The sequence below is a fragment of the Mesoplodon mirus genome, assembly GCF_964341445.2.
Source record: "Mesoplodon mirus genome assembly, chromosome: 14".
NCBI lineage: Eukaryota > Metazoa > Chordata > Mammalia > Artiodactyla > Ziphiidae > Mesoplodon > Mesoplodon mirus.
The window spans coordinates 24,333,816-24,358,985 of record NC_138990.1 but is presented as its reverse complement, the minus strand read 5'-3'; the positions used below and the strand labels follow the sequence as shown (position 1 = coordinate 24,358,985).

Here is a 25,170-nt window from a genome sequence, read left to right as displayed (position 1 = left end):
CCGTGGCCCCAGGGACCTGGCGGGGGTGGGGGGCACTGCGGGAGGCTGGGGAGAGGCCCGGGCGGGGCGAGGCCAGGGAGCGGGGGCTCCATGTGGGGGGCCTATGCTGAGTGGCACCAGGGCACTAATGCCCTTGCTGTCTTCATCTTTATTTTAAATTTGTTCTCTGAGGAGTAATCCCTCCTCTGGTCTCAATATTTCAAGTTCACCCTCTCAGTGTGCATGGCGTGGGGGGCGGTGGAATGTAAACAAATCTGACTTCACCTGGAACACCCCTGCCCCCCACCTCCCCACGGGCGTTCCCCTGCACTAGGGGCCTGCACATCTGCGTGCAGCTTGCGCTGGGGCGGCGCTGCCCAGGGAACGTGGCATCTGTTTCCCCTGTTGTGACTCAAGAAAACGCCCCGGAGGGACCAGCCGGCTCCCAGACCGACGCCTGCAGCTCTGCGGTCCCTGCCGTGCACCTGGTCACTCCATCCAGGTCCGAGTGCGGCCACAGGGTAGGGTGCATCCTTTGCACCCCTTCCCACCCCGTGCCTTCAGCCGCACCCACCAGAACTGCGTGCTGCCATCCTGGGAAAGCTGGAGGACAATCCTCGATCCTCATGGAACCTGGGGGCCCCAGCCGGGCCTGTGTGAAATGGGAGAAGCAGGCAGCAGCTGCGTGGTTCCCGGCGCCCCACCCTCCCTTTCCACTCCTTCCAAAGGCTTTGAGCTCAGCACAGGCCTCCACGGAGGACGCAGGGGGTCCTGCGTCACATGCAGAGCAGGCCCGGGATTCGCCTCTGCGCATTCACACACAAGGTTGGTACTGAAGGTACTGATTTCAGGCAGGAGTGGGGGCGTCTGGATCCCAGCGCCTCTTCCCCACAGCCCGGTGGCCGGCAGGGGGCGCTCGTGCCCATCGAAGAGGCGACCCCTCCTCCAGGCAGACGCAGCCCTGTGTGAGGCGGGGGGAATGTCAGGCCCCTTCCCGGCGCCCTCGGCCGGCAGTGGCAGCCGTGACCGCCGAGCCTGGCACCGTGGGAACAGCAGCCAGCTGGGCACAGCCGTCACTCACTGTATTTACTTGCTCTTTCCTATAGAAGATCTTCACGTGCTGTTAATTGTCTACAGACGCTAATCAAGCAGTGATTAAAGAACTTTAACACCGTCATTAACTTCACACCCTTCCGCCTCCATATGACGGCCTGCTCATTTCTTCTGAAATAAGGAAGGTTCTTTTCCATTCCTCCTGGGAAGAGGCGGCTCCTGCTCTTCTAGCTGCCAGGGCCACACGGGCTCAGGTCAGCGCGACACGTGCCGCTCGCTGACCCTCAATCAGCAGGATCGGCTGAGGAGAGGGCTCAGCACAGGAAGTTCCCGAGCTCGCCTCTTCGCACGGACACAGCAAGTCCACAACCACACGTGGGACAACTTCCTCGGAAAGGGACCTGAAAACTGGCTGAAGAGAGCCTCCACCACGAAGGGTAGAAGGACAGCGTGGAGACGGGCAGGGGAAGCAGAGACGGACTTGCACAAGAAAACCCCTCCCCAGCCACTGCAATCCAGTCAGGAGGGACCACCGGGGACGGGTCTCTTCCCTGAGGAGTGAGGGATTCAAGCTCCACACGCAGCCCCCAACCCTAGGTCCTGCTCAGAGAGACCAGCCCCCAAAACACCTGGCTTTGAAAACCAACAGAGAACACCCAGGAAAACTACGGAAGCACAGGGAATGGAAAACCCGCTCTCAGGGGAGTGAGTGTGCAGACTCAGTCAACCTAAAAACCAGGGCAAGAATACCAGACTGAGCAGCTCACAGGCCACTTCCTGCCAGAGAGGCGGGAACCAGGTGGGATGCTCCCTGGGGACTGAGTCTCTGGTAGGAGCCATATCCGTGATCTCAGGCTACCTTGTTAACGCCGGCTGGTGGGTGCAATTTTGGAATGCTCCATCTAACCTGTTAGTGTCAGTGGGCATGCCCTGATGAAGCCCCGCCCACCCTGCACTTTGGCTAGGCCTCACAGCCAGCTGAGCAATAGCCCTGCCCACCAGTGCCCAGCAGCTGCTGTGGCTGGGCCCATGGCCGTTCGGAGGCCAGCCCCATCCACCAGCATGCCTCAGCAGTAGCTGCAGCACCCCCACAACGGGAGGCTGCACACAGCCCACACAGGGGACCCTCGAGTGCCTGACTCTGGTGGCCAGGCAGGATTGCACCTCTGGGCCCATAGAACATCTCCTAATAAGGCCACCCCTTCAAGACTGGGAGCTGAAGGAGCTGATTTACCTAACACATAGAAGCAAACACAGAGAGAGTCAGGCAAAATGAGGAGGCAGAAGAATATGTTCCAATTGAAAGAACAAGATAAAACCTCAGAAAAAGAACTAAACAAAATGGAGATAAGCAATCTACCTGATAAAGGGTTAAAAGTAATGGCCAAAACGATGCTCACCAAACTCAGGAGGAGAATGGACTCAATGGACACATACAGAACATTCCATCCAAAAGCAGCAGAAACACGTTCTTCTCAACATACATGGAACATTCTCTAGGATTAATCACACCAGTTTACAAAACAGGTCTCAATAAATTTAAGAAGGTGGAAATCATATCAAGCATCTTCTCTGACCACAATTATGTGAAACCAGAAATCAATCAAAAGGAAAATTGGGGAAAACCACAAAAACATGGAAATTAAACAACATGAATGGACCACTGACAAAATCAAAGGAGAAATTTTAAAATACATAGAAACAAATGAAAATAGAACCACAATGGTCCAAAATCTATGGATCACTGCAAAAGCAGTTCTAAGAGGGAAGTTTATAGGGATATGAGCCTACCTCAGGAAGCAAGAAAAATCTCAAATAAATAATCCAACCTTATACTTAAAGGAACTAGAAAAAAGAAGAAGAAACAAAGCCCAGTGTTAGTAGAAGGAAGGAAATAATAAATATCAGAGCAGAAATAAATGAAATAGAGACTAAAAAAAAACAATAGAAATGATCAATGAAACTAAGACCTGGTTCTTTGAAAAGATAAACAAAATTCTCAAACTTTTAACTAGGCTTATCAAGAAAAAAAGAGAACTGGCCCAAACCAATAAATCAGAAATGAAAAAAGAAGTTACAACTGACACCAAAGAAATAGAAAGGATCATAAGAGACTGCTGAGAACAATTATACGCCAACAACAACCTGGAAGAAATGGAAAAATTTCTAAAAACATATAATCTTCCAAGACTGAATCATGAAGAAACAGAAAATCTGAATAGACTGATTACTAGTAAGGAGAATAAATTAGTAATCAAAATTCTCCCAAGAAACAAAAGTCCAGGACCAGAGGGCTTCACTGATGAATTCCATAAAATATTCAAAGAAGACTTAATACCTATCCTTTTCAAACTCTTCCAAAAAATTAAAGAGGAGGGTAACCAAACTCATTTTACAAGGTCAACATTACCCTGATAATGAATCCAGACAAGTACACCACAAAAAAAGAAAATTACAGGCCAATATCCTTGACAAACATAGATGCAAAAATCTTCAACAAAATATTAGCAAATCGAATTCAAAAATATTGATACATTAAAAGGATCATACACTGTGACCAAGCAGATTTACTCCAGGGATGCAAGGATGCTTTAACATCTGCAAATCAACCAATGTGATACACCATATTAACAAAATGAAGAATAAAAACCATATGATCATCTCAATAGATACTGAAAAAACGTTTGACAAAATTCAACATCCCCTTATGATAAAAACTATCAACAAAGTGGATACAGAGGGAACATATCTCAACATAATAAGAGCCATATATGATAAGCCCACGTCTAACATCATACTCAACAGTGAAAAGCTGAAAGCAATTCCTCTAAGATCAGGAACAAGACAAGGATGTCCACTCTTGCCACTTTTGTTCAACATAATACTGGAAGACACAGAGAACGGATGTGTGGACACAGGGAGGGGTGGTGGGATGAACTGGGAGATTGGGACTGACATATGTGCACTGCCATGTGTAAAACAGAGAGCTGGTGGGAACCTGCTGTATAGCATAGGGAGCTCAGCTTGGTGCTCTGTGGTGGCCTAGATGGGTGGGATGGCGGGGGGGGCAGGGGGGGCAGGGAGGTCTAAGAGGGAGAGAATATATGTATACATAAAGCTGAATCACTTCATTGTACAGCAGAAACTAACACAACATTGTAAAGCAACTATACCCCAATTCTAAAAAATAATAATAATACTGGAAGTCCTAGTCACAGCAATCAGACAAGAAAAAGAAAAAGAATCCACATTGGAAAGGAAGAAAATCCTGAAGATACCACCAAAAAACTGCTAGAACTCATCAATGAATTTTATAAAGTTGAAGCATATGAAATTAATATGCAGAAATCTAGCAACAAACTATCCAAAAGAAAAATGAAGAAAACAATCCCATTTACAATTGCATCAAAAAGAATAAAATATCTAGGAATAAATTTAACCAAGGAGGTGAAAACAGTGAAACCTATAAGACATTGATGAAAGAAACTGAAGAAGACACAAAAAATGGAAAGATATTTTGTGCTCATGGATTAGAAGAATTAGTATTGTTAAAATGTCCATACTCTCCAAGGCAATCTACAGATTCAATGCAATCCCTATCAAAATTTCAATGGCATTTTGCATAGAACTAGAACAAATAATTCTAAAATGTGCATGGAATCACAAAAGACATCGAATAGCCAAAGCAATCCTGAGAAAGAAGAACAAAGCTGGAGGTATGATGTCTCTGATTTCAAACCATACAGCCACAGAACGCACGCATTAACTTGCAGTAGTCCATTACGCTCATGCTGGCCACAGTCCATCTGATGACCACTATGACCAGCAGACACATTCCTGCCAAAAGGCTTATCACCCTTCGAAAGATGTATCTGACTCCCTTCTGTTACCCAAATGAAAATCTCCACCCAAACGGGGACAGCCATGCTCTGGGGGTGAAGCGGAGGGGGTTGGCAGGGGGCTGGGGACCACACTGACCCCCTCACGCCCCAGGGCAGAGCGGGGGCAGGGGGAGAAAGAAGTCCCTCCAAACTCTGCACCAAACTTAAACTCTCTTAGTGATGCAGAAGGTCCGCATGTGGCTGAGGCCTCCAGGATGCGCTGATGACTCTCAGGGAGTGACACTCCTGGAACAGGGTCTCTGAGGCAGAGTGGCCTCCTTGGGTGGCTGACCTGGTGTACAAGGGCAGGGGCTCTGGGCTGCCGCCAGGACCCTCGGCACCCAGGAAGGGAGGATCAGGCTCTCTCTGAACAAGTAAGAGTCACTGAGAGCCTGCATGCCAGGCATCTTGCTGGGGACGCCAGGATGAGACACCCAGGCCTCATGCTTCACGAGCTCTCCTGTCCCGCCCTGCACTCGGGGAACTACAGTAAGGCCTCACCGTCTCCCATAGACCAGGCCTGCTTCCTCAGGTAGAGTCCTGCACCCAGTTCTCATGAGCGAGACCACTGCCCATCCTTCCCCGGGTGCCCCATCCCCAGATTTGAGTGGAGGCCGTTGGAACTCATCCACAGACCAAGTTGGAAGACGGTGCCTTCTGTCCAGTGTTGGTGAGGCCTGAATTTCTGCCTAAAGACATGGAGACAGCACTTACTAACCTACATCCCCTCAGGAAGCTATGAAAAGATAGGTAGGTCCCAATGTCCTTGTCTTAGCTGGTTTCGGCAATCACCCAGTCACAGCAGGATGTTCAGGGATTCCTGTCTGCCACCAGATAGAGGTAAGCGTTTGGCTTGGGCTCGAAGAAGGTGAACCTGTACCAGCGGATGTAACCGCCTTCTAGGAATCCTTCTGAAGACTGGCAAACTGCATTTTCAAAAGGCATCGTTCGCTTGAAATCCATTTTGTTCTGCCACTACACAGGTTCTAAGTGTCCCTCTGGCCATACTGGACCTTGGGAACTTCCTACCTTGCCACGTTGTTTCCAAATTCATATTCTCCACCTTAAACGGTCATTCAAGTAACTGAACTCATTGCCAAACAAAAGAGCAGCCAGCAATGTGATTCTTCGGAACACTCTTTAAATGACGATGTTAACGGCACATCTTTTAGGAGCTGTCATTTAACAAGAGCGGATTCTCTAAACAGACAAGCATCTCACTTCCCAGCAACGGCTCATCTGGCTCGATTTGGGGATGACATGCAGCTGCTGCGCACTGGATGGCAGTGGGCTCTTAAAACACAGAGTTGCATCTGGGCAGTTGGTAACATCGGCTGCTCTGGCCGCCCTCTGCCCCGCGGGGCCCACCTTCTCAGGGGCCTCTGGGGCCCTTTCTTGGGTGGCCAGTGAAAGTGTCATCAAATATCTGCCCCCCCCGCCCCCCGCTTTTACCGGATGCCCACCAGCCTGCTGGCCAGGTGGCCCCGCCAGCAGTCCTGTGAGCTGCACAGAACCAAGCAGGTGACACGCTAGAAAACCCCACGTGGACACGCTAGCAGGGTGGTGGGGGGAGGCGCTGAAGGCTGGGACCCCAAAAACATAAACGGCAGCTCACACGTTGAGGGGCAGCTGGACTTTGGGAGCCGTGCCCTGCTGTTCAGCCACTGGGGTGCATCCGGCCGAGGCGTCCTGGAAACAGACAAGAGGAGACAGTGAGTGGACACAGGCTCCAGGGGCAGGGAGCAGCCGGGGTGGAGTCTGGGCATCTGGCCCCCTCGGCTGCCTGACTCTGTGGCCTCCACGGGCCCGGGTTCCACTGCCCGGGTTTAGTAGCCGTCCTTCAGCCCAGAGGGGGCCTGGCAGCCAGCGACCCCCGTCCCTCCCACAGCAGCTCAGGAAGCCGCTCGGCCCGCGTCTGACTCGGACAGCGTGGTGCCGTGTCCATCACGGAAAGAGGCAGTGGGGTGGCCGGCCTTCATTCTCAGGACTCGGATTCATTCCTCCTGCGTTTGGTCGAGAAAATCCAGATAAAACCTTTCATGTTACAACACGTCAGCTTATTTAGAAACCGTGTCCCTGAAAGCTAAAGAAAACCGGTCCTTTGGCAGTGGACAGAGGGGCAGCTAGAGGGTACCAGGATGTAAAGCACTGCCTCTCCTGCCTGACCCGAGGCACGCAAAGCTTCAAGGGTCTACTCTGCGAGACGACGGAGGGATGGCCCCCTTGCAGGAGGTTCCTGCCAAGTGTCAGGTGCACGGTGAGCTGGGTGAGGGCCAAGCAGCGGGCTCTGGGCTGCAAGATGATGCTGGGCTATCCTTAGGGAACCCCGTAGATCCAGCCTGCCAGAGGCATCGTCCCCCGAGTCCCCTCACCACACACTGCTCGTGCCGCCCCTGCCCTCCCCAGGTGGCGTCCCATCTTTCTGCTCAGGGTACTGGGTGGCGTGGCGAGTTGGACTCTGATCCCCAAAGATGTGCACAAGTCACAGCCCTAGTGCCCGTGAGGGTGACCTTATTTGGAACTGGGGTCTTTGCAGGGGTAACATCAGGCAAGGATCCTGAGATGAGATTATCCCACAAGACAGAAAAGAACAGAGACACCAGAAGGGAGAAGGTGGCGAGCAGACACTAGGGCGACGCGTCTGCAAGCCAAGGAGGTGGGGTGCTGGCGGCCAGCAGATGCCGGAGGGGCCTGGGTGGGGTCTCCATCAACCCCATAAGGAGCCAGTCCACCGAAAGCTTGACTTTGGACCTCTGGCCTCCAGAACGCTGAGCAGGCACTGCCTGCTGCTCTGAGCCACCCGGTTTGTTACAGCAGCTCCAGGAAACTAACCCAGATGGGGACACCCAGGGGTTTCTCAAAGCTGAGGGAGCTGGGGTGTCCTCCCCTCCTGGAGGCCTCCCACAAGGGCAGGACAGGGACCCCGGAGGAACAGGGACCCAGATGAAGAGGGAGCCAGGCAGCCTTGGGCAGAGCCCTCAGGAGCTGCTGGTGCCTTGGCCCCGGGCAGGTGGGGAAGGTGACCTGTCACCATGTGTGGGTCCTCAGGGCACAAAGAGCACTGAAGCACAAATCACAGAGAAGCACCTGGAACAGGCCTGGGGCAGCAGGACAACCCACACAGGACCGACCGCCTCAGGGCCCTCTTGCTGTGTGGGGAGGGTCATTCTTGCCCATCACTGACCAGCTCCAACCTCAAGTCTGGTCTCCGAGGCAGCCTCCCAACCCCCTCCCCCAGGGACCACGATGGGTGCCGGGACCACAGCCCGTCAGCAGCCCCTCAGGCGGACGTCAGAACTGCTTCTCCTCGTCAGGACACGGAGCTTCTGGCAGACTGAGAACGTGTGACACCCACGCGGAACGCCCCCCTCATCCCCAGGTCACTGACGTCCCGGGGGCCTTCCCCCCGAGCTTCTGCACCTGCGAGAGGGACCCAGCTCCTCCTCATACCTGTCCCTGCAGCTGCTGTGTGGATGCTGCGTAGCCAGGAAGGCAGGGACGTCCCTCTCTGCCCAGAGACTCCGGGTCTCCTGCTCGCTGGGCAGGCCTGCCCCCAGGAAGGGACAGCCCCGCAGCCAGGGAGACAGCACCCAGGCCCACGGCTCCCCTCGAGCAAGTGAGGGGCCCTCCCTGCTCACTGACAAGGAGCGGGCAGGCGGCATCCGCCGACCACCTGAGCCCAGGCCCGGCTGGGGGCGCAGATACAGCCTGTGTGATCTCAGGGGTTTCCTTGGGGTTGGGGGACAGGCGTCAGGCAGGTCGTTACAGACACAGGGTCCCAGCAAGAGCAGGGCCACAGAGCACACGATGGGGGCCGAGGCTGGGTGTGGCCAAAGGGGCTCCTTGAGCACACAGTGAAGGGAGAGGGAGGAGAAAGCAAGCTTTGCAGGTTGGAAGCAGAGGCTGGAGGACCAGGGGCAGGGGGAGCGCCGGGAGCCCCCCGAGTCAGCTGTGGATCCTGGGCGGCACCTGGAGGCCAAAGACACACCTGGTAGGGAGGGCACCAGCCCACGTCTCCGCCGAGGACGGTCAGTCGTGGATCAGCGGTCAGGGTGATGAGAGGGAGAGAGGGGGTCTGGATGCGCAGGAGGCCATGGGTAAGGAGGTAAGAGCAGGGATAAAAGCGGCCACCCCCCACCCAGAGCTCACCAGGGACCAGGCTCTGCTCCGAGCACTCCGCCGGGAATAACGCATTTACTCCGCAGAAAAGCCTGTAGGCAGGTGCTGCTTTCCGTCACCACTTCACAAAATGAGGGGACCCAGGCCCAAGGCACGAGGTGCGTGGCTCACGGTCACCCAGCCAGCCAGCGCCCCAGGCTGGGCATGAACCCGGCAGCCCATGCTGGGGGCCGTGTGCGTCCCCACCACCCTGTCCCCAGGGGCTTCCCGGGGTGGCGCCAGCAAGTGACCACAAGCCCAGGGCCCTAAGCAGCACAGAGTCACCATTTCACAGGCCTGCGTCCTCGCAGCCAGCAGGGCAGGCAGTCAGCCCTCTCGCTTCTCTCTGACTCTGACCCAGGGGATCCAGGACCGTCTTCCATCTCTAGTTCCCTGTCTCTTGCCAAGGGAGACAACGTATTCGCAGGTTCTGGGAATTAGGACGTGGACACGGTTGGGCCATTATTCCCCCTCTACCAACACGCCTAGTGGATTCAGGGGCTGAAGGGTGCGAAGAAGAGGATGAGCGAGTTTCCGGCCTTTGCGACTGGCCAGACAGAGATGCCACGAGAAGGGATGGAGCACGAGACCCAGGGGAGGTCACGAGCTGGGTGCTGGACACGGTGAGTCTGTGATGTGCTTGGACACCCTGAGGGTGAGGCAGCAGGGGAGGCCGACCAGGGGCTCAGAGGGGCGCATGGCCTGGACGTGTACGTTCGGGGGTCAGCACCGGGTTGATCTGCCCTCAGTTCTCAGCGTGCAACCCTGGACGGGTTATGCCATCGGGCCGTGGACTTCTGCCCCGACCACGGTCGAGTGACAGGGACTGGATTTACCCTTCACCCGGAACAACTGAATACCAGACAAAATATGAATCCCTGGTTCCCAAGACTTTGGAAATCATGCAGTGAAGACAGAGGCCCTGGAGGGATGAGGAAATGGGGCCATCGCGGCCCCCAGCTTCTAGATTAGTTGGAATATTAGAAACAGTAATTTAAAGCTCTGAGCAAGCCGTCAGGAAATGCTGGCATCATTCTTTCTGCAGCCACAGGAGGTGAAGATTCAGCCTCAAGAAAGGGCGGATAGAGGAGAGGGCTGACCCGAGACTCCGTCTGCAGACCAACACAGCCCCACACGACTGGGCAGAAGGACCTGCACAGGTGGGTGTGGAGGGCTGGTGGAGCACAGCGAACGGGATGGTGTGAGGGAATTGGACACCTACGTTTAGTTTGTTTCTGTAAAACGATGGGTGCATTTACATGGGGAAATTTACATACAAATGATAATGCTTTTACTTAGGGAGTTGGGATTTGAGTTAATATTTTTAAAAATCTGTATGTTCAAATTTTCCATCGTTTTACTATCGGCAGTGGTTTTCCACTACATTTTCAAAGTAAGATACACAGAATGACAGAGTTCAATTATCTGAGGTCTGTTTCAAGATCAAGCTCTGGCTGAGGTGACCCCATGTTTACTGGATTCTATACATGCCGCCTTTGTGGGGGGCCAGGAGGGGACAGGAGAGGACCGTGAGGGGACCCTGATGATCGGCTATTCTGCTGACCAGACCCGGCCACTGCTGGCTACAGTGGGGCCGGAGGGTCTTAGCCCGGAGGCAGGGCCCACACGACTGGCTTGGACGGAGCCAGACCCGTGACCCTGCTCTTGTCAAAGGGCCTCCTGTCCAAATAAGCTCTCCTGAAACAGCCAACCAGCCAAAGGCACCACACGGGAACCCCCATGACCCGGCTGGGGGCTGCTGAGTCCCACTGTGCCTGGAAGGTGGCCCGCCGGGGGTCTCTGCACCCTGCTGCCTGCCAGCCACTCGGGCCGTAATCCAACAGGAGGCGACATGTGCAGAGGAGGCTGGTGCCTGCCTCCAGGGCAGAGGGAGAGGCTGGCCATGGCTGTGGGCCTCCAGACCCCCACCCGTCAACTCCGCGCGACAGGTGTTGGGGGCAGCAGGCCTGTGGCACTCCCCCAGCGCTGGGGCAACAAGGCTGCCCTACAGGACCCCCGGGGAGCAGCTTCGCCAGGAGCCTGGCCCTCAGCTGAAACCTGACACACGAAGGCCACAAAGCAAGTAAGTGGGATTTCATGGCCAGACCCTCCATTAGAGCTGGATTGGGGGCATGAGAGGCCACACCTGTGACAACCCTTTTTCCCAAGGTCAGGGTCGAGAGGGAGACCAACTAAAACTCTGCCCACTGAGCCCGGGGCTCTGACTTCTCCCCGCGCCATGCGGAGCCCAGATGAAGGCCCTTTGGGATGTTGTGCCCAGTGGTGGGAGCCCAGGCTGTGACTCCCCGGTGGGGCAGGGTCCCAGCCGTCCTCCTCCGAGTCCCATCTTCATCTCTGTTCCTGTCGATGGAAGGTGGAGGGGTGTCCCCTGCCGGCAGCTGAGCTGTGAACAGCCGAGGACACAGACCCAGCAGAGCAGGACGCGGCTGCTGAGGTGGCGGTCCCTCCAGGAGCCCGGGAGGCAGCCGTGTGCTGACCCTCAGGGGTATCCTGGCACAGGGGGCCTCCTCTCAGGTTTAAGGGCTCGCAAGCACCAGGCGTCACAGGGGGCTCCAAGTTGTAGCAGTCCAGCCCTGGGAGGATGGCGCTGACCGGAGGCATGGCCACACCCTAACGCACAGCTCCTAGGACACATGGGGTGGGACGGGAAGTCTGAGGTCGTTCAGTGCAGCGCCAAGTTGTCTCGTGCCCCACGCCCTCTGGCTGCAACCACATGGAACAGGCTTCCCGCCAGGACTGGGGCCTGTTTCCTCCCGGCTGAGGGCCCCGAGGCTGATTCCGCTCTGATTTTTAATGGCTTACTTTTAAATGGCTCTGGGCCTTAGGGGATTAGTGAAGGCTTGGCAGGAGAGAGGGAATCGGGCAGGGAGGAAGGAAGGGAGGTGAAGGCTCCAGCTGCTTTTGGACAGAAATAACTGGGACCACAGCCTGGAGACGGACTCTTCCTGCATCCTGGCGACACCCCGCCCCTCCCTCCGGGCCTGGCCCAGCCCCGTGCACACGTTGTGGGAAGGTGGTCCACCGTGATGAGGTGGAATTCCTTTCAGCTGACTCGCAATAGACGCATGCTGGGGCTCAGCCCAGGAGTCGAGCACAGCCCAACCCAGGGAGCCACCAACAGTGTGAGGACGCCAGTGGTCCAGTCCTTGGGGCCAGTGAGCCCATGGACTGGGCGACTCCAGTGATCCCTTAGGCCTCGTTCAGCAACAGCCCACAGGCGTTTGACAGGAGTCTATGTTGAGCGCCCCCAGACCCTGATTCTAAACCATCAGGTTGTTACCAGATGCCAGAGGCTCCAGTGCTGCACTTGCCGGGGCCCCTGAGCCGTAACTATGAACCAGACCTTTTATTTCCCACTGGGATTAAAAAAAGGGAAAAGGGTCTGCGGGTTGGCAAGCTGCACCCCCGCTAAAAGGGGGCTCCAAGTCGCTTTCCTTGACACAGACCAAGACCCTAGGAAGAAACACCTCACTTTAATTTTTAACACGTGTCCAGAAAACACTGCCATCACCCTAAGGGGCCGTGAAATGGGCATGTTTTATTCAGCACACGCTACCACTCCATAACACAGGGCAAAAATCAGGCTCTTAGGAACGTGCTTCCCAAAGAAAACTTAAGAATAAAACGTTTACAGTCTGATTCTTTGCTTGGTTCCAAAAAGAACACCCAACAGCCGGCAGGGCCAGGGGTTTGGGCAGGGAGGATGGTGGGTGGGGCCTGGGCTGGCAGCTCGAGGTCGGAGGCCCAGGAACCCGGAGGAGATGGTCTGTCCTGGAGAGGCAGCCGGTCGCTCTGTGCCGACAGGACGTCCCCGGTTCTCTCCATCAGCCCCAGGAAGCTGGCTGGCCACCTGAGGCAGAGGCAACCAGGAGGCCAAGCTCACCTCAGGTGGCCTGACCGGCCCACAAACTACTGACTCAGCCCTGAGCTTCTGAGTCCAGGTCTGCTCGGCGGTTGACAGACTCCTCCGAGGTCACATCTGGCCGTGCTGTCCCTGCTTTTGTAAATAAGGTTTTCTTGGCACCCAGCTGCTCTTGCCCACACGGCAGCTGCAACAGAGACCACGCGGCAGCAGTCCAGCATGCTGAGAGGTCGGCCGACCCGCCTGAGGTGTCGTCTGCAGTGAGAGGACAAGCCTCCAGCCTCTGCCCTCGTCCCACGGGGCCAGCAGCGGGGACCAAACGGCCACAGCTATGCCAAAAGCGGGACGGGCCTCCCCGGGTCATCATGAAGGGGAGCTATGGGAGAACAGCACCCACAGACCTGCTCAGTTCAGGGGTGAAAATCTCAAAGCGCTAACGTGTTGGGGGCTGGGGGAAGGCAGTTACAGGCTACTTCTCACCCATCAGGCATCGCGAGGTTCGACTCTGAACCAACAGGTGGAGCCTTTTTCCACCAGGAAGAGTCACAGGTGGGGGGCTTCCCTGGTGGCGCACTGGTTGGGAGTCCGCCTGCCGATGCAGGGGACACGGGTTCGTGCCCCTGTCCAGGAGGATCCCACATGCCGTGGAGCGGCTGGGCCCGTGAGCCATGGCCGCTGAGCCTGTGCGTCCAGAGCCTGTGCTCTGCAACGGGAGAGGCCACAACAGTGAGAGGCCCGTGTACCGCAAAAAAAAAAAAAAAGTCACAGGCGGTCTCCTCGCTCTGCTTCCCCACACACGAGTCTGCCTGCTTGGTGGTCTTTGTTCACAGGAAGGGGCCAGTAGTGTAGACCCCCCCCCACTTGCACGTGTGTCCACAGACGAAGGCATCGTCCCTGGCTTTGCACAAAATGCACGACTTTCACATCCCAACGACCTGTCGCCTGCCTTCAAACAGAAGGTGCCTCCTATGGAGGGGTGGGACTCAAGAACCCGCAGCCCATTCAGCGTGTCTGTCGTCCATTCCTGTGACTGCGAGCCCCCGTGTGGAGGGCCCCTGCGGGCACTGACGGTCCGAGCACAGCTTCCGTCTTGGCCGAGCTCCCGGGCCGCCGGCCAGTGGTGGCCATGGTCGGGCCATGGCTACAGGGCCTGGGTGTGCAGCCGCGCCCATACCGTGGTCCACATGGTGGGCCTGGGAGGGGCAGGGCTGGGCAAGACGAGCGGGGAGGCGGGGAGGGTCCTGAGCATCCTCATCGTCCTCATCCACGAGCCATGAGCCTCTGCAGCGGGGCCTGAAGGAGACATGGGGCCCCACGGGAGGTCTTGCCTCCTTCCAGCACAGGCCCACCTCCCAGCGGCCACAGCCTCTCCCTGTGCTGTTCCACGCACTCCCTGCCCTGGGCGGTGTCCTCGTCGCCTGGTAGGCTGGCTGGTCCCAGGGGCTGCGGTCCAACAAGAGCCCTCCTGCATCTGCCCGGGCTGCTCCTTTAGCCAGGAGCTCGCCAAACGAGAGGGAGGACGGAGGGACTGGCAGCTCACCAGGCCCAGGGGCCCGTCCCTCAGCCGCTGGTGATGGCCGGGGGCCCAGTGGTCCCTGCCCTTAACGTCACAGCAGAACAGACACGGTTGTTAGCTGACGTGGTGGACGAGAAGCCCGGGCCGGGCGGCCAGTGTTCTCATCCCTGCAGCCAGCGAGTCGGGACAGCACTGCCCACGTCTGCAGGGAAAGGTCTTCTTGTGCAATGTCCTCAAGGATGAGATGGTTTAGTCGTCTCGTGCTCGCCTGGTACTTTTTTTTTTTTTTTGCTCTGGACAAGGCGCAGAATTACCTTTGTAACTTTCTGAAAATGTGCAACACAAGCCCAGGCTCCCCACAGGCAGCGCGCGCAGGAGCCTGGAGGTGGGCTGACAGTGGGGAGCCCGGGCATCAGTGCCCGCACTCCCCGCTTAGAGCCTGTCCCGGACCAACACGAGCGGAGGTGGCGAGAGGGGCTGCAGGCCACCCCACACACAGGATGCGTTGAAAGATGCCCGGAAGCTTCCAGGAGGACTCTTCCAATGCACTCCTCAGACGCAGGAGAAACACTCCCTTTTGATGTTCTCGCCGCTGAATTTCAAACACTCCCCTTTTCACTGATTTTAAAGCACATCTTTCTGATCTCAAGGGCTTCTGTTGGCTTATGTGAAGCTGGCCTGTAAGCCGTGGTCTCTCTGAAGCTGAGAAACACCGAGTCTGGTGAGAGCCTGCCGTTGGCTGGACAAGGCCAGAGCCTGCTGGGTGCAGGTCCCACCCACGGCCGTCCACGGACAGCAAGCACAGAGACGCTGGCTTCAGCTTCTGTGGGTCGCCTTTGCTTTCCGAGGTTGCCGGCCTCTGCATTGAGCCGTTAAAGCTTACAGACAACACGGAGTCTCCAGGGTAATGGTGCTGTGGGCTGTCCCCAAACACCTGGGCTCCCCCTGGGTGCCCTGGACCCCACTTTCCACCCCCATCCCCACTGAGCAGAGCCAGGCTGGAGGACTTGCTTTGGCCACTGAACAACTCCACGCAGGAGCCTGTAGGAGCCAGTGCACCGACGGCCACATCCCACTCCTGCCACGGTAGTGGGGACACTGCCGCCTGGGGCTGGGCCATCGTTCCTGCACAAAGCCGGGTGGTCAGAATTTTAGCGTCCCTGGGTCACGTGGTCTCTTCACAATCACCAGCCCCGCTGTTGTGGCCTGAGAACAGCTGGGCAGACGACATGCAAATCAGCATGTGTGGCTCTGCCCCAGCAAGGCTTCTATCTACCGAACAGGTGGCAGGAGGGCTCGGCCCATGCAGCTGCGGGTGTCGGGGTGAGGGTGCAGCACCCCCCGCCTGTGGCGGACGTGCGGTGTGCACGGGAAGCAGGCCTGGAGGATTGGGGCTGCCCGTTCCGGGGCATAACCGGCCACGCTGCCCAGCCCAGGAGCTCCTTGCACCCCATGGGGCTTCCCAGGCAGTTGAGGGGGCGGCGACCTGGGTCATCTGATGACAGGCCGCTCTGAGCTGTGGGCAATCACCTCCTTTGACCCCCGACCTCAGCAAGCAGACATCTGGACCCTGAGCGGTGGAGCTGGCCTAGACAGCCTGTTTCCCCGTCCCTCCTGCTAACCCTCCCTCCCCAGCAGCAAGGTGACCGCGGTGCTCCGCTGCTCATGAGGACCTCGGCCGAGCCCGGACTTCTCCGCACGGCAGGGAGGAATGATTCATCAGGGTCGAGTGTGAGCGGGGCGGGCATTGGAGGCCCAGCCCGACCTCGCTCCCCTGGGAGCCCCGCTGCCTGTGGTGGACACACGGCGTGCGGGAGCGAGCTGGCCACCTCACAGCTGCACCCTCTCGGCAGCCGGCGGTGTGGGCCCTGAGCCTGTGGGAGCCATCACGGGGGGGCGTCAAGTGGCATCCCTGGAGCCACGGTGTTTCATGCTCAGACCATTCAGAATGCAACGCGGCTGACTCAGGTCCCACGGCCACCAGAGGAGAGACGGCCGGGTGGGGGTCAGGAGACAGGACACGGCACACGGGGTGGACGACACCCCATCCCTGCCCAGGACCTCCGAGTCCAGGGGTCGGGGAGAAGGCCATGAATACAAGCGACGAAGGCAACACAGTCCACGACAGATGCAGGGGAAGCCCTGCGGGCCAGGGATTAGGTGGGCGGGTACAAGCGGGCCGCCAGCCTTTCGTGTGCGTGTGCGTGGGCGCGTGTCTGTGCCGCGAGGGGGAGGGGGGAGGGGGCAGGGAGAAGCAGGAACAGCCGCGCGGGGGGCGGGGGAAGGGGGAGCCTGGCCAGCACGGGCACACAGGTGCAGGGTCGCTGCGGACGGCGCAGGGGAGACCGGTGGAGATGCTGGAAAGACGGCAGGGTTGTGGCCAAAGTCTGAAGGGCTTCTCAGGCCACGCTAAGGTGCTCAGAGTTCCTGGGAGGCAAGGGCACCTCCAGGAGCACCCAGGTGAACCAACGTTACTGTAGGGCCCGAGGGGCAGCCAGAGGCAGGCAGCTGGAGTCTGAGGATGCAGACCCAGAAGGTGGCGCTGGAGGGGGGGGCAGAGGGGGCGGGGTTGGCCTCTGGGTCTCACCCATGACCACCGACCTACGCTGGCACCTGCTGTTCGCAGCCCTGGTGGCTGGCCCTCAGCTCACAGGCGCTCAGCACCACCCCTCCTGTCTCCCAACAGCTGAATTAAACGGGGCCACAGCCAGGTTGCAAACTGCTTCCCTTGACCTCTCAACCTTTCTGACGATGCTCACTAAAGTCCTGAGCCTGGTCACAACTTTCAGTTCAAGTATAACGGCGGGAAAATGGGTCCCAGGGCCCGGTCATCTCATTCCTGGCTCCGACACTTCGTCTCTCGATTGACTGGCCTGTCGTGCAGCAAGCAGGACCAGCGTGGACGCAGCAACAGCCTGGCTCCAGGGCTGCCTGGTCTGGCTGGCTGAGAGCAAGGTGCCCCCTTTGCTTCCCTGGTGGACGGAACCAGTGCCCCGTCCCACAGAGGAGGGCTCTGTACACACGTGGTCACTTCTGGTTCCGTCCACAGGGAGCACGTCAGCCAGTGTCACGAGATACTGAAGACACAGCAGCGCTAACCCAGACTTTCTCCCGAGTCAGAGGGCTGAGGCGGGCTGGGACGGGACCTTGAGAGGCTGAGTCACGGGCACTTGAGAAGCACCTCACATCTCCCTGGGCTGCCTGAATGCTGGTTGAGACCAAGACACACCTCCCACCAGGGCTTCGGGGGCCCTGGGGCAGGGACCCCAAAAGGCACTGTGGCCTGGCCTCCCTCACACCCACCCAGGGACCAGGGGACGGGGAGCAAGCGGAGCCGGGAAGGAAGCCCCGGCCCCAGCAACATTACCTGGGTGGGAGCACTGCGGGACAGGTGCGCCAGGTCCCCGATCCTGGCCGCAGCCCGTGGGTCGCTGGAGCTGATCAGCACGGGGGCGCTGATCTCCATGGAGCGCCTGTGGCTGGCGGCCTGTGTGGACTTGTGCGTCACGCTGAGCGCCGTGAAGGAGTGCCGCTTCTTGGCATTCTTCTTACTGTCCACACGCCGCTGGAAGGCGCTGACCGCCCCCGTGCCGCCTGAAGTGGGACCCGGGGCCGCGCTGGCCTCCGCACCGGGGTCAGAGGGCACGAAGGCGAGGCAGCCAGACGCTGAGGCCGGGCCCAGCCTGTCCATCTCCATCAGCTGCTTGGCGGCATCGTTGAGCTAAGGAGAGAGGGGAGAGGCAGGCGTCAGTGGACAGTAGCCACACCCCACGTCCAGACTTCTGCTCGCGCCTCAAAGCCACCAGAGCGTTCAAGCTGCCGGACCCTTCCAACAGCACGTCCAGTACGAACGGTGCGGAGAGAACACAGCGAAGGTCAGGGTGGCATCTGGACGTTCTACTAAAAAGCTGTTTTCCAGGGGCTGCTCCCTCCTACCCACTTTGGCCGAGCAGGGCTGCCTGGGAAACACCCAGAGGGGGTGCCCAGGGTGGGAGCGGCCCCCATGTGCTCCCCACCTTGTGCACCAGCAGGACGCAACTTCCCCGGCACGCGGCCACCCTAGGCTGACCAGACTCCCGGTGGAGAGGCCTGAGGCTGCCGGCAGAGCCCTGCCCGCAAGGTCCGGGGAGGGGGCAGAACAAGGGCCCCCCTGGAACAAGACACACCTGTAGACCAGGTGGGGACGGCGGGGTCCAAGGGAAGCATGAGCAGGGACCAGGGCACCAGCTCAGTGCTGGTGCTGGGTCGCCGTCCCAGGTGCCAGTGTGAAGAAGGGTTTGAAGCCTTTGCGGGGCGGGGGCGGTGCTGGAAGGACACACTGGATCCTGACGGGAGCAGGAGAGGAAGTGTGCGCGCCAAAGGAACCGTCAGGGGCACGAGGTCCCTGCAGGCAGGTGAAGGCCACATGGTGCCGGCTGTGGATCTGCAGGGCGCCTGGTGCAGGCGCCGTGCCACGTCCTCCCATGAGCCTGGAGCCGGGAGCCAGGCCAGGAAGGGCCCCTCGGCCCTGCAGGTCCTCCCTCGCATACCGACCGGGGTTTGCGGCTGGCAGCATCTTGATGAGTTAAAACCAAACGCAAGCACTGGCGCTGGATTTGCGCAGCGAGAGGGAGGGACGCTCTGTGTCCACAGGCCAAGCCGATCACAGGCGCTGGGTGTGCAGCCTCCTGCAGACGGCTCAGGCACAGGCTGTCAGCATTTCCACTACAAACTCCTGTCCTTCACTGGGGGTTGTAAAGCTCACTCCAGGCCCCAAACCGTGTGATCTAAGTCCAGGATTAGCCCTGAAACGCTGCCTCCAATCAGGCTCAGCTGTCTCACTATGCATTCATTTGTCCCATCAGCAGTGCTGCTCGGAGAGCAAGCTGGTGCCCAACCCCCTCCCTCGCAGGCTCCGGGGGCCCTCTGACCCCCGAGGACCGGCCTCCTTCACCCCGTGTTTTGCACCCACCTGCAGGGCCAACAGAAGAGCAGAAGCAGGAAATGCCAGGCATGATGCCTTTGCTTATGGGCACCAGAACCCGGTCTAGACCTGCTTGCGCGTGGCAGATTTCTGTACAGAAATAAGGGCACCGACGACGTCCCTGGGTTCAGATAATCCCATTTGTCCCCAAAGCAGCAGCCCTGGAGTCCCTCACACAGTCCCCGGGGACCCTGCTGCGTCAGTATCAGAAACCACAATTTCAGAATCAGGAAATCCAGGCACAGACTGGCAGTGTGCGCACATCCAGACCTGGGCAGGCAGGTCACCAGGCCACTGGTTCTGTCCAGAGGGCTCTAGACTGAACAGAACCTTTCAAACAGGAGTAAGACTGGAAAGCCAGGCACGGGGGAAGACGTCAGGGGTAAGAGCAATCGGACACGCCCAGCGGTTTTCAAGGAAAACAACAGCGAACAGGCGTGCACGCCGACAGCTCTGCCCTGACCCAGGGGAGGACTGTGGTCCCCACACATCCTCACAGGAGCAGCGGGCCGTGACCACGCCCTGGGGAGCGATGTGTGTCCTCCCTTCCCGGGACTCAGGGGTTGGAGGACAGGGCTCAGACGTAGGGACAGCACATGTCTCTGAGCCCTGCCGCTCGTTCTGGTCAGATCCAGCTGCACTTCAGTGGGCACTGCCACCCGGGAGCCTTTCAAGATGCAGATTCTGGCTCAGCAGGCCTGGGGTGGTGCCCATATCTCTGCATTTCCACAGCCCCCCGAGACCCTGCTGCTCTCAGGAGAGCGGCTTCAGAGTGGAAGCCCCCGCCCCGTGAAGCATCCACGTGACCCAAGACGGCAGCTCTGCTGGCTCTTCCTTTAATCCACTTCCCCCACCCGGGGGCTGAGGACAGCACAGGTCGTCACGCTGGCAGGTGGCTGTTATTCTTCAGAGCTTCACAAACTTAGAAGCTGGCGAGGAATGGTCTTCGCCTGCCCGAAGCTTCTGTGAGGAGACACTGCAGGAGCCCCCCTTCGCTGACAGGGGCAGGCAGGTGGCTGATGGGCATTTTGATCAGTGCTTCTTGGGTGTAAAACACTCTGCTTTTCACCAACTAAACCATCTGTGGGGTAGTGAGAATGGAGCTCCAGCTCCCCTCCCCCCTCCCAAAGGCTGTATCTGGGGCACAGCGGGAGCCCCCGGCACCAAGGCTCTCGACAGCTGGCCGGGCTGGTCGAGCGCAGGTGGCCTGCTGATGACCACCGGCCAACCACGTGGGACTGAGAGCCGCTGTCCCCCTAAAGGCTCGTGTGACCCTTACGCCAAGTGAGCAGGTCCCAGGCGGCAGGACCACGGCTCACGCCTCTCTGCTCCGTCTCGCCGGACACACCACGGCTCCCCTCATGCACGGCATGGGGGTGCTTGTCCAGCCCTGTGGCATCTTCAGGGTAAAAACAACATATCCAGTGAGGTATACCTGTGCCTTTGGCAGTTGGAGGGGTTGGGTTCATTTTGGAGATTCAAATGTGTCTTTAAAAATCAGACCTTTAGGGCTTCCCTGGTGGCGCAGTGGTTGAGAGTCCGCCTGCCGATGCAGGGGACACGGGTTCGTGCCCCGGTCCAGGAGGATCCCACATGCTGTGGAGCGGCTGGGCCCGTGAGCCATGGCCGCTGAGCCTACACGCCCGGAGCCTGTGCTCCGCGGCGGGAGAGGCCACAGCAGTAAGAGGCCCGCGTACCACAAAAAAAAAAGAAAGGAAAAAAGAAAAAAAAAAATCAGGCCTTTTTTTGGCACGAAAATTAGGTCACGCGAATTCTCACACTGGGAGGCCAGCTACAGTTACCGAGGTTCGGGCAGGGAGGTTCTGTTCCCTTCCTTTTGTTACGAGCGTGTGCCGGTGACCTCACGGGCCTGCTAGCAGCCCCAGCCTGTGTTTAGCGGGACTGCGAACGCGAGACGTCTGTTAACACCAGGTGCAAGGCTGCCCCCACCCACTGGAGGGTGTGTCCTACACCTGCTGTGGGACAGGCCCCCAGGCGGGAGGAGGTTCCCTCCTTCGAGTTAACATTTCACACAGTGGGCAGCAAGGCCGGGGGCCCTGAGGGTGTGGCGGAATCACAGGACGACCGCCCCTGGCTGCCGCCCCACCACCAGCGCGGCCAGCTGCCTCCCCGCCAAGCCCCCGCCGCCCCCTGCGTTCCCACTCGAGCCTGCTCTGTCCCCAGGAGCCTGAAGTGACGAACGAGCCTGCAGTTCTGCTGCCGAAGTAAACAGGCGAACTGAGCCCGCTCTCCAGTACCTGAGGTTAAATGAGAAACATCCATCCACTAAGGCCAACGCGGGCCAACACCGGAGCTGCACACAACTGCCTCGTCTTGCAGGAAAAGGCTGATTAGAGGCAAGGATTTGGGGAGAGATGATGTCTAAAAATGGAAGCGGAGAGGGGCAAATGGCATTCACCTCAGCCCCCATCCCCCGGGCTGGACAAAGCCCACCTCTGCCAGCTGCTAGGTGCTCCCCATGAGGGGTGGACCGCCGTCCGCCAGCCCACGGCCCAGCTGTCCTGCCAATGCGGCCCTGCTCCGAGGCGCCCCCTCCTCCTGGGCTCACCCTGCCTGCGGGAACGCGGCCGCCCTCTTCGCCCTGAGCCCCTCCGCGGGGTGCGTCTGAAAGCCAGGGCCCCAGACTGGAAGTTCCAAGGTTCCTGAAGGACCTGTGGTAATTCCCCCTGAAGGTGAACTTAAAGAAGACAAAGGCTGTTTTCCAGCAAAAGAGCACCACCTCCTGTGCACACTCTAGGGAACCGAGGGGGGCGAGGTCCCCAGGGGCGCATGGCTGGGGGCTGCCTGGGCACTTGCAGGGCACTTCTGACCAAGGTGACCAGTCCCACAGGGCCCTTTTGCCTTCAGGAGGCCACGGAAGTCCTTACTGAGGAAGGAGGGGCCTGCTGACACCCAGGGAGGGGACAGAAGGTGGGAGCCCTGGGTGTCCAAGGAGGAATAGCAGGCAGAGGGGCTGGAGAGACATGTGGTTGGGAATGGGGGCCGGGGGTCAGCGGGGCCAAGGCCCGGCTCTCCTCTGTGTGGGTGGAGGGCATGGAGGACTCCAGCGGGAGGACCCCCTGACTTCTGTCAATTTTCCAACAATGTCATTGGAAAATTCTCACAATTTAATGAAGAAAGCAACAGAAATACTGATGCAGCACCATCCCAAATTTGTTCACAATATATGTAAATTTACACATAGAAAAGAATAAAGGAAACAACAGCACGCTCACAACGTTTCTATTCATTCTTCTCCTACACGTGTATTTTATTCACATTTACTCGTAGGATTATGGGTGACTTTGATTTTCTTCTTCACACTTTTCTGAATTTCCCTGTTTTGAACAACAGCCAGGTGTATCAGGAAGTCATTAAAAACAAAACGAGCAGATTAGGCTGGAACAGCGTCCGATGTATGGTGAGACTTCCGGGGCCGCAGCAGTACCGTGTTTTTTCCACTCCGTACAAAGGCTGAGGTGCCGTAAAAGACCTTGTTGCTCCCCAGTTTAGACACAGTGGCTTTGGGAGCCGAGGTTTCACGGTGGATCTGGCAAAGGTTTCCTCCCTGTCGGTGGCTTGGTTAGGAGCCCGGCTGGGGGGTCTCTACAGGGAGTACAGACCTGGGGGCCATGGTCCTCAGAGGGCTCATCCCTGGCACCACACTCCCACGGGGGCCACAAGGGTGTCTGAGAGCTCAGAGGTGGACAAGAACCTACCAGCCAAAGCGGGAGGAAGGCTGAGAGAGGTGGGCCCGGGCAGGGCCGGCAACCCTGTCCACCCCCGACCCTTGAATGCTCGCCTGTGAATGCTCGGGGGTGGGGCAGGACGCCCCTGTGGGTTTGTCTTCTTAAGCAGGACGAGCTCAGGCCTGGGGGGTCCCCTCTTTGCTCCCAGCTGGCGCAGGGCAGCAGTTCTAGACAAGGGGGCCGAGCCCTCGGGCGGGAGGCCCAGGTCTATGCTTGAGGGCGAGGCGCTCACGAACTCCACTGCCTCCGGATCTGACCCATGCTCCTCCACAGAGATTTGCTGGTAATAAAGTTAGCACTTCATTTCCTTCTCTTAGGCGTTCATCTTTCTCTCAGCTGGATCTGAGAACAGGGTGTGAAGACCTCTCTGGGGACTTCCCTGGCAGTCCAGTGGTTAGGGGTCTGCGCTTCCACTGTGGGGCCCGGGTTTGATCCCTGGTTGGGGAACTAAGATCCCACAAGAAGAAGAAGACTTCTGTAACTAAAACCTCAAGGACAACTCAATAAACTCTCCCCAAACTTACATATTTAAGAACATATTAACATAGGAACAGTGTTGCAAATTTAGCAATAAGAAGTCCTAACAGGAGCAGATTTCAAACACACATTCATCCCCCTTTAAATACAAAGGTTTACAGAAGCGTGAATTAACCCCCGGGGATCATTTTTCTGTACCCGGTCTTGAGCCGAGCCTCAGCCATCAGCTCCTGCGTGGGGAGCTGGGCGTCACGGCCCAGCCTTCCCATCTGAATCTGCACCCCCTGCCCGGTGACTGCCGGCGACCGGTGCAGCCCCCTGAGAGCCCAGGCTGGCTGCTCTGGCCTGGCCCACAGGCACGCCGCCACCTTGGCCTTGGCCTCCAGCAGGACTTGAAGCCCGATTACTCCCGAGGAGGCCCCACCCTGCACGGTTCACAGATCCTCATTCTCCAAATGACAGCGTTCCTTCACTCGGAATGAAACGAGAAACTGTTCCAAACTGGCTTTTAAAGGATGGAAGATTTTCTTTCTTGTCCACACAACAGCCTCAAAGACAGCACTCTCGCCGTGGAATACAATTTTGCAAGGAAACTCGAGGGCTCCTAGCGCCAACAACGTGGGGCTGGACACGCCGTCACAGGAAACGAGGTCCCCACGCGGCCCTCAGAGCACCAGCGCCGCTCCACGCCCAGCACCCAGGCCCGAGGATGGGGAGGCCATCACCCCGCGGCACAGACCGGGAGCCAAGGCCGGCAGGAGCGCGGGGCTGGGCCCCTGGCCGCCTCTGTGCCCGGGCGCAGCCTGTGGGCTGCAGGGAGGAGCCCGGATTTACTCTGAGAGCCAGGGGCCCCCCGGGGGGCTGTAGGCAGGAGTGAGGCCCGAGTCACCTTCGTGGAGACGGTCTGGTCCACGTGTGACAACGGACCCCGGGGAGGTGAGACCAGTGGAGGGTAGGCTGGGAGATGGTGACAGATGACAGGGCTGCTCTCAGGGGCCCAAGACCCAGCACAGCTGAAAACTTTTCGTCTAGAAGGTTCTCTCTACATTTGTTTTACGCTATCAACCCCCAGGTAAAGGCAGGGTTAGAAATGAAGGACACGGCTGGGGGGTGGTCAGTGGACAGAGGCCCAAAGGCCGTGCCCTGAGCAGGGAGGGGATGTGGACTCACCCACTTGCGGTGTGTGCAGCAAACTCGAAGTCCTGAGAGTGACCAGGCCGGCCTCCCGCGGCCCCCGCCCCCACCCCCTACCCCCACTCGCCCGCTGTCCCTCAGCTGCAGGCAGCCCAGGGCATCACTGGGCCCCGCACCGCTGCTCCTCCGCCCTCCCCTCCTGCCCCCAGGGGGCTTCTCTGAGCAGGAGAGCTCGTACAGTCCCTGCCCCAGCCTCCCTGCCCCCTTCAAGCTCTGTTTGCACACAGGATACACTTCCCTCTAGACTTCGTCTTCTCTTCATCCTTCTCTCGTCCAGCGAGAACATGGGTTTCAAGACAGATTCTCCGCAGGGCCTG

General features: G+C 58.3%; 1 protein-coding gene across 1 annotated transcript in view; it reads right to left on the bottom strand.

The window, feature by feature from the left end:
• Positions 1–25,170, bottom strand: part of SH3RF3 (SH3 domain containing ring finger 3) — a 209,272-nt gene that overhangs the window by 61,884 nt on the left and 122,218 nt on the right. The window contains exons 3-4 of the mRNA XM_082643102.1: positions 17,838–18,191; positions 6,529–6,602 (exon numbers count right to left, since the gene is read on the bottom strand). Of these exons, the coding sequence (XP_082499228.1) occupies positions 6,529–6,602; positions 17,838–18,191 (428 nt within the window). The remainder of the gene's footprint in view (positions 1–6,528; positions 6,603–17,837; positions 18,192–25,170) is intronic.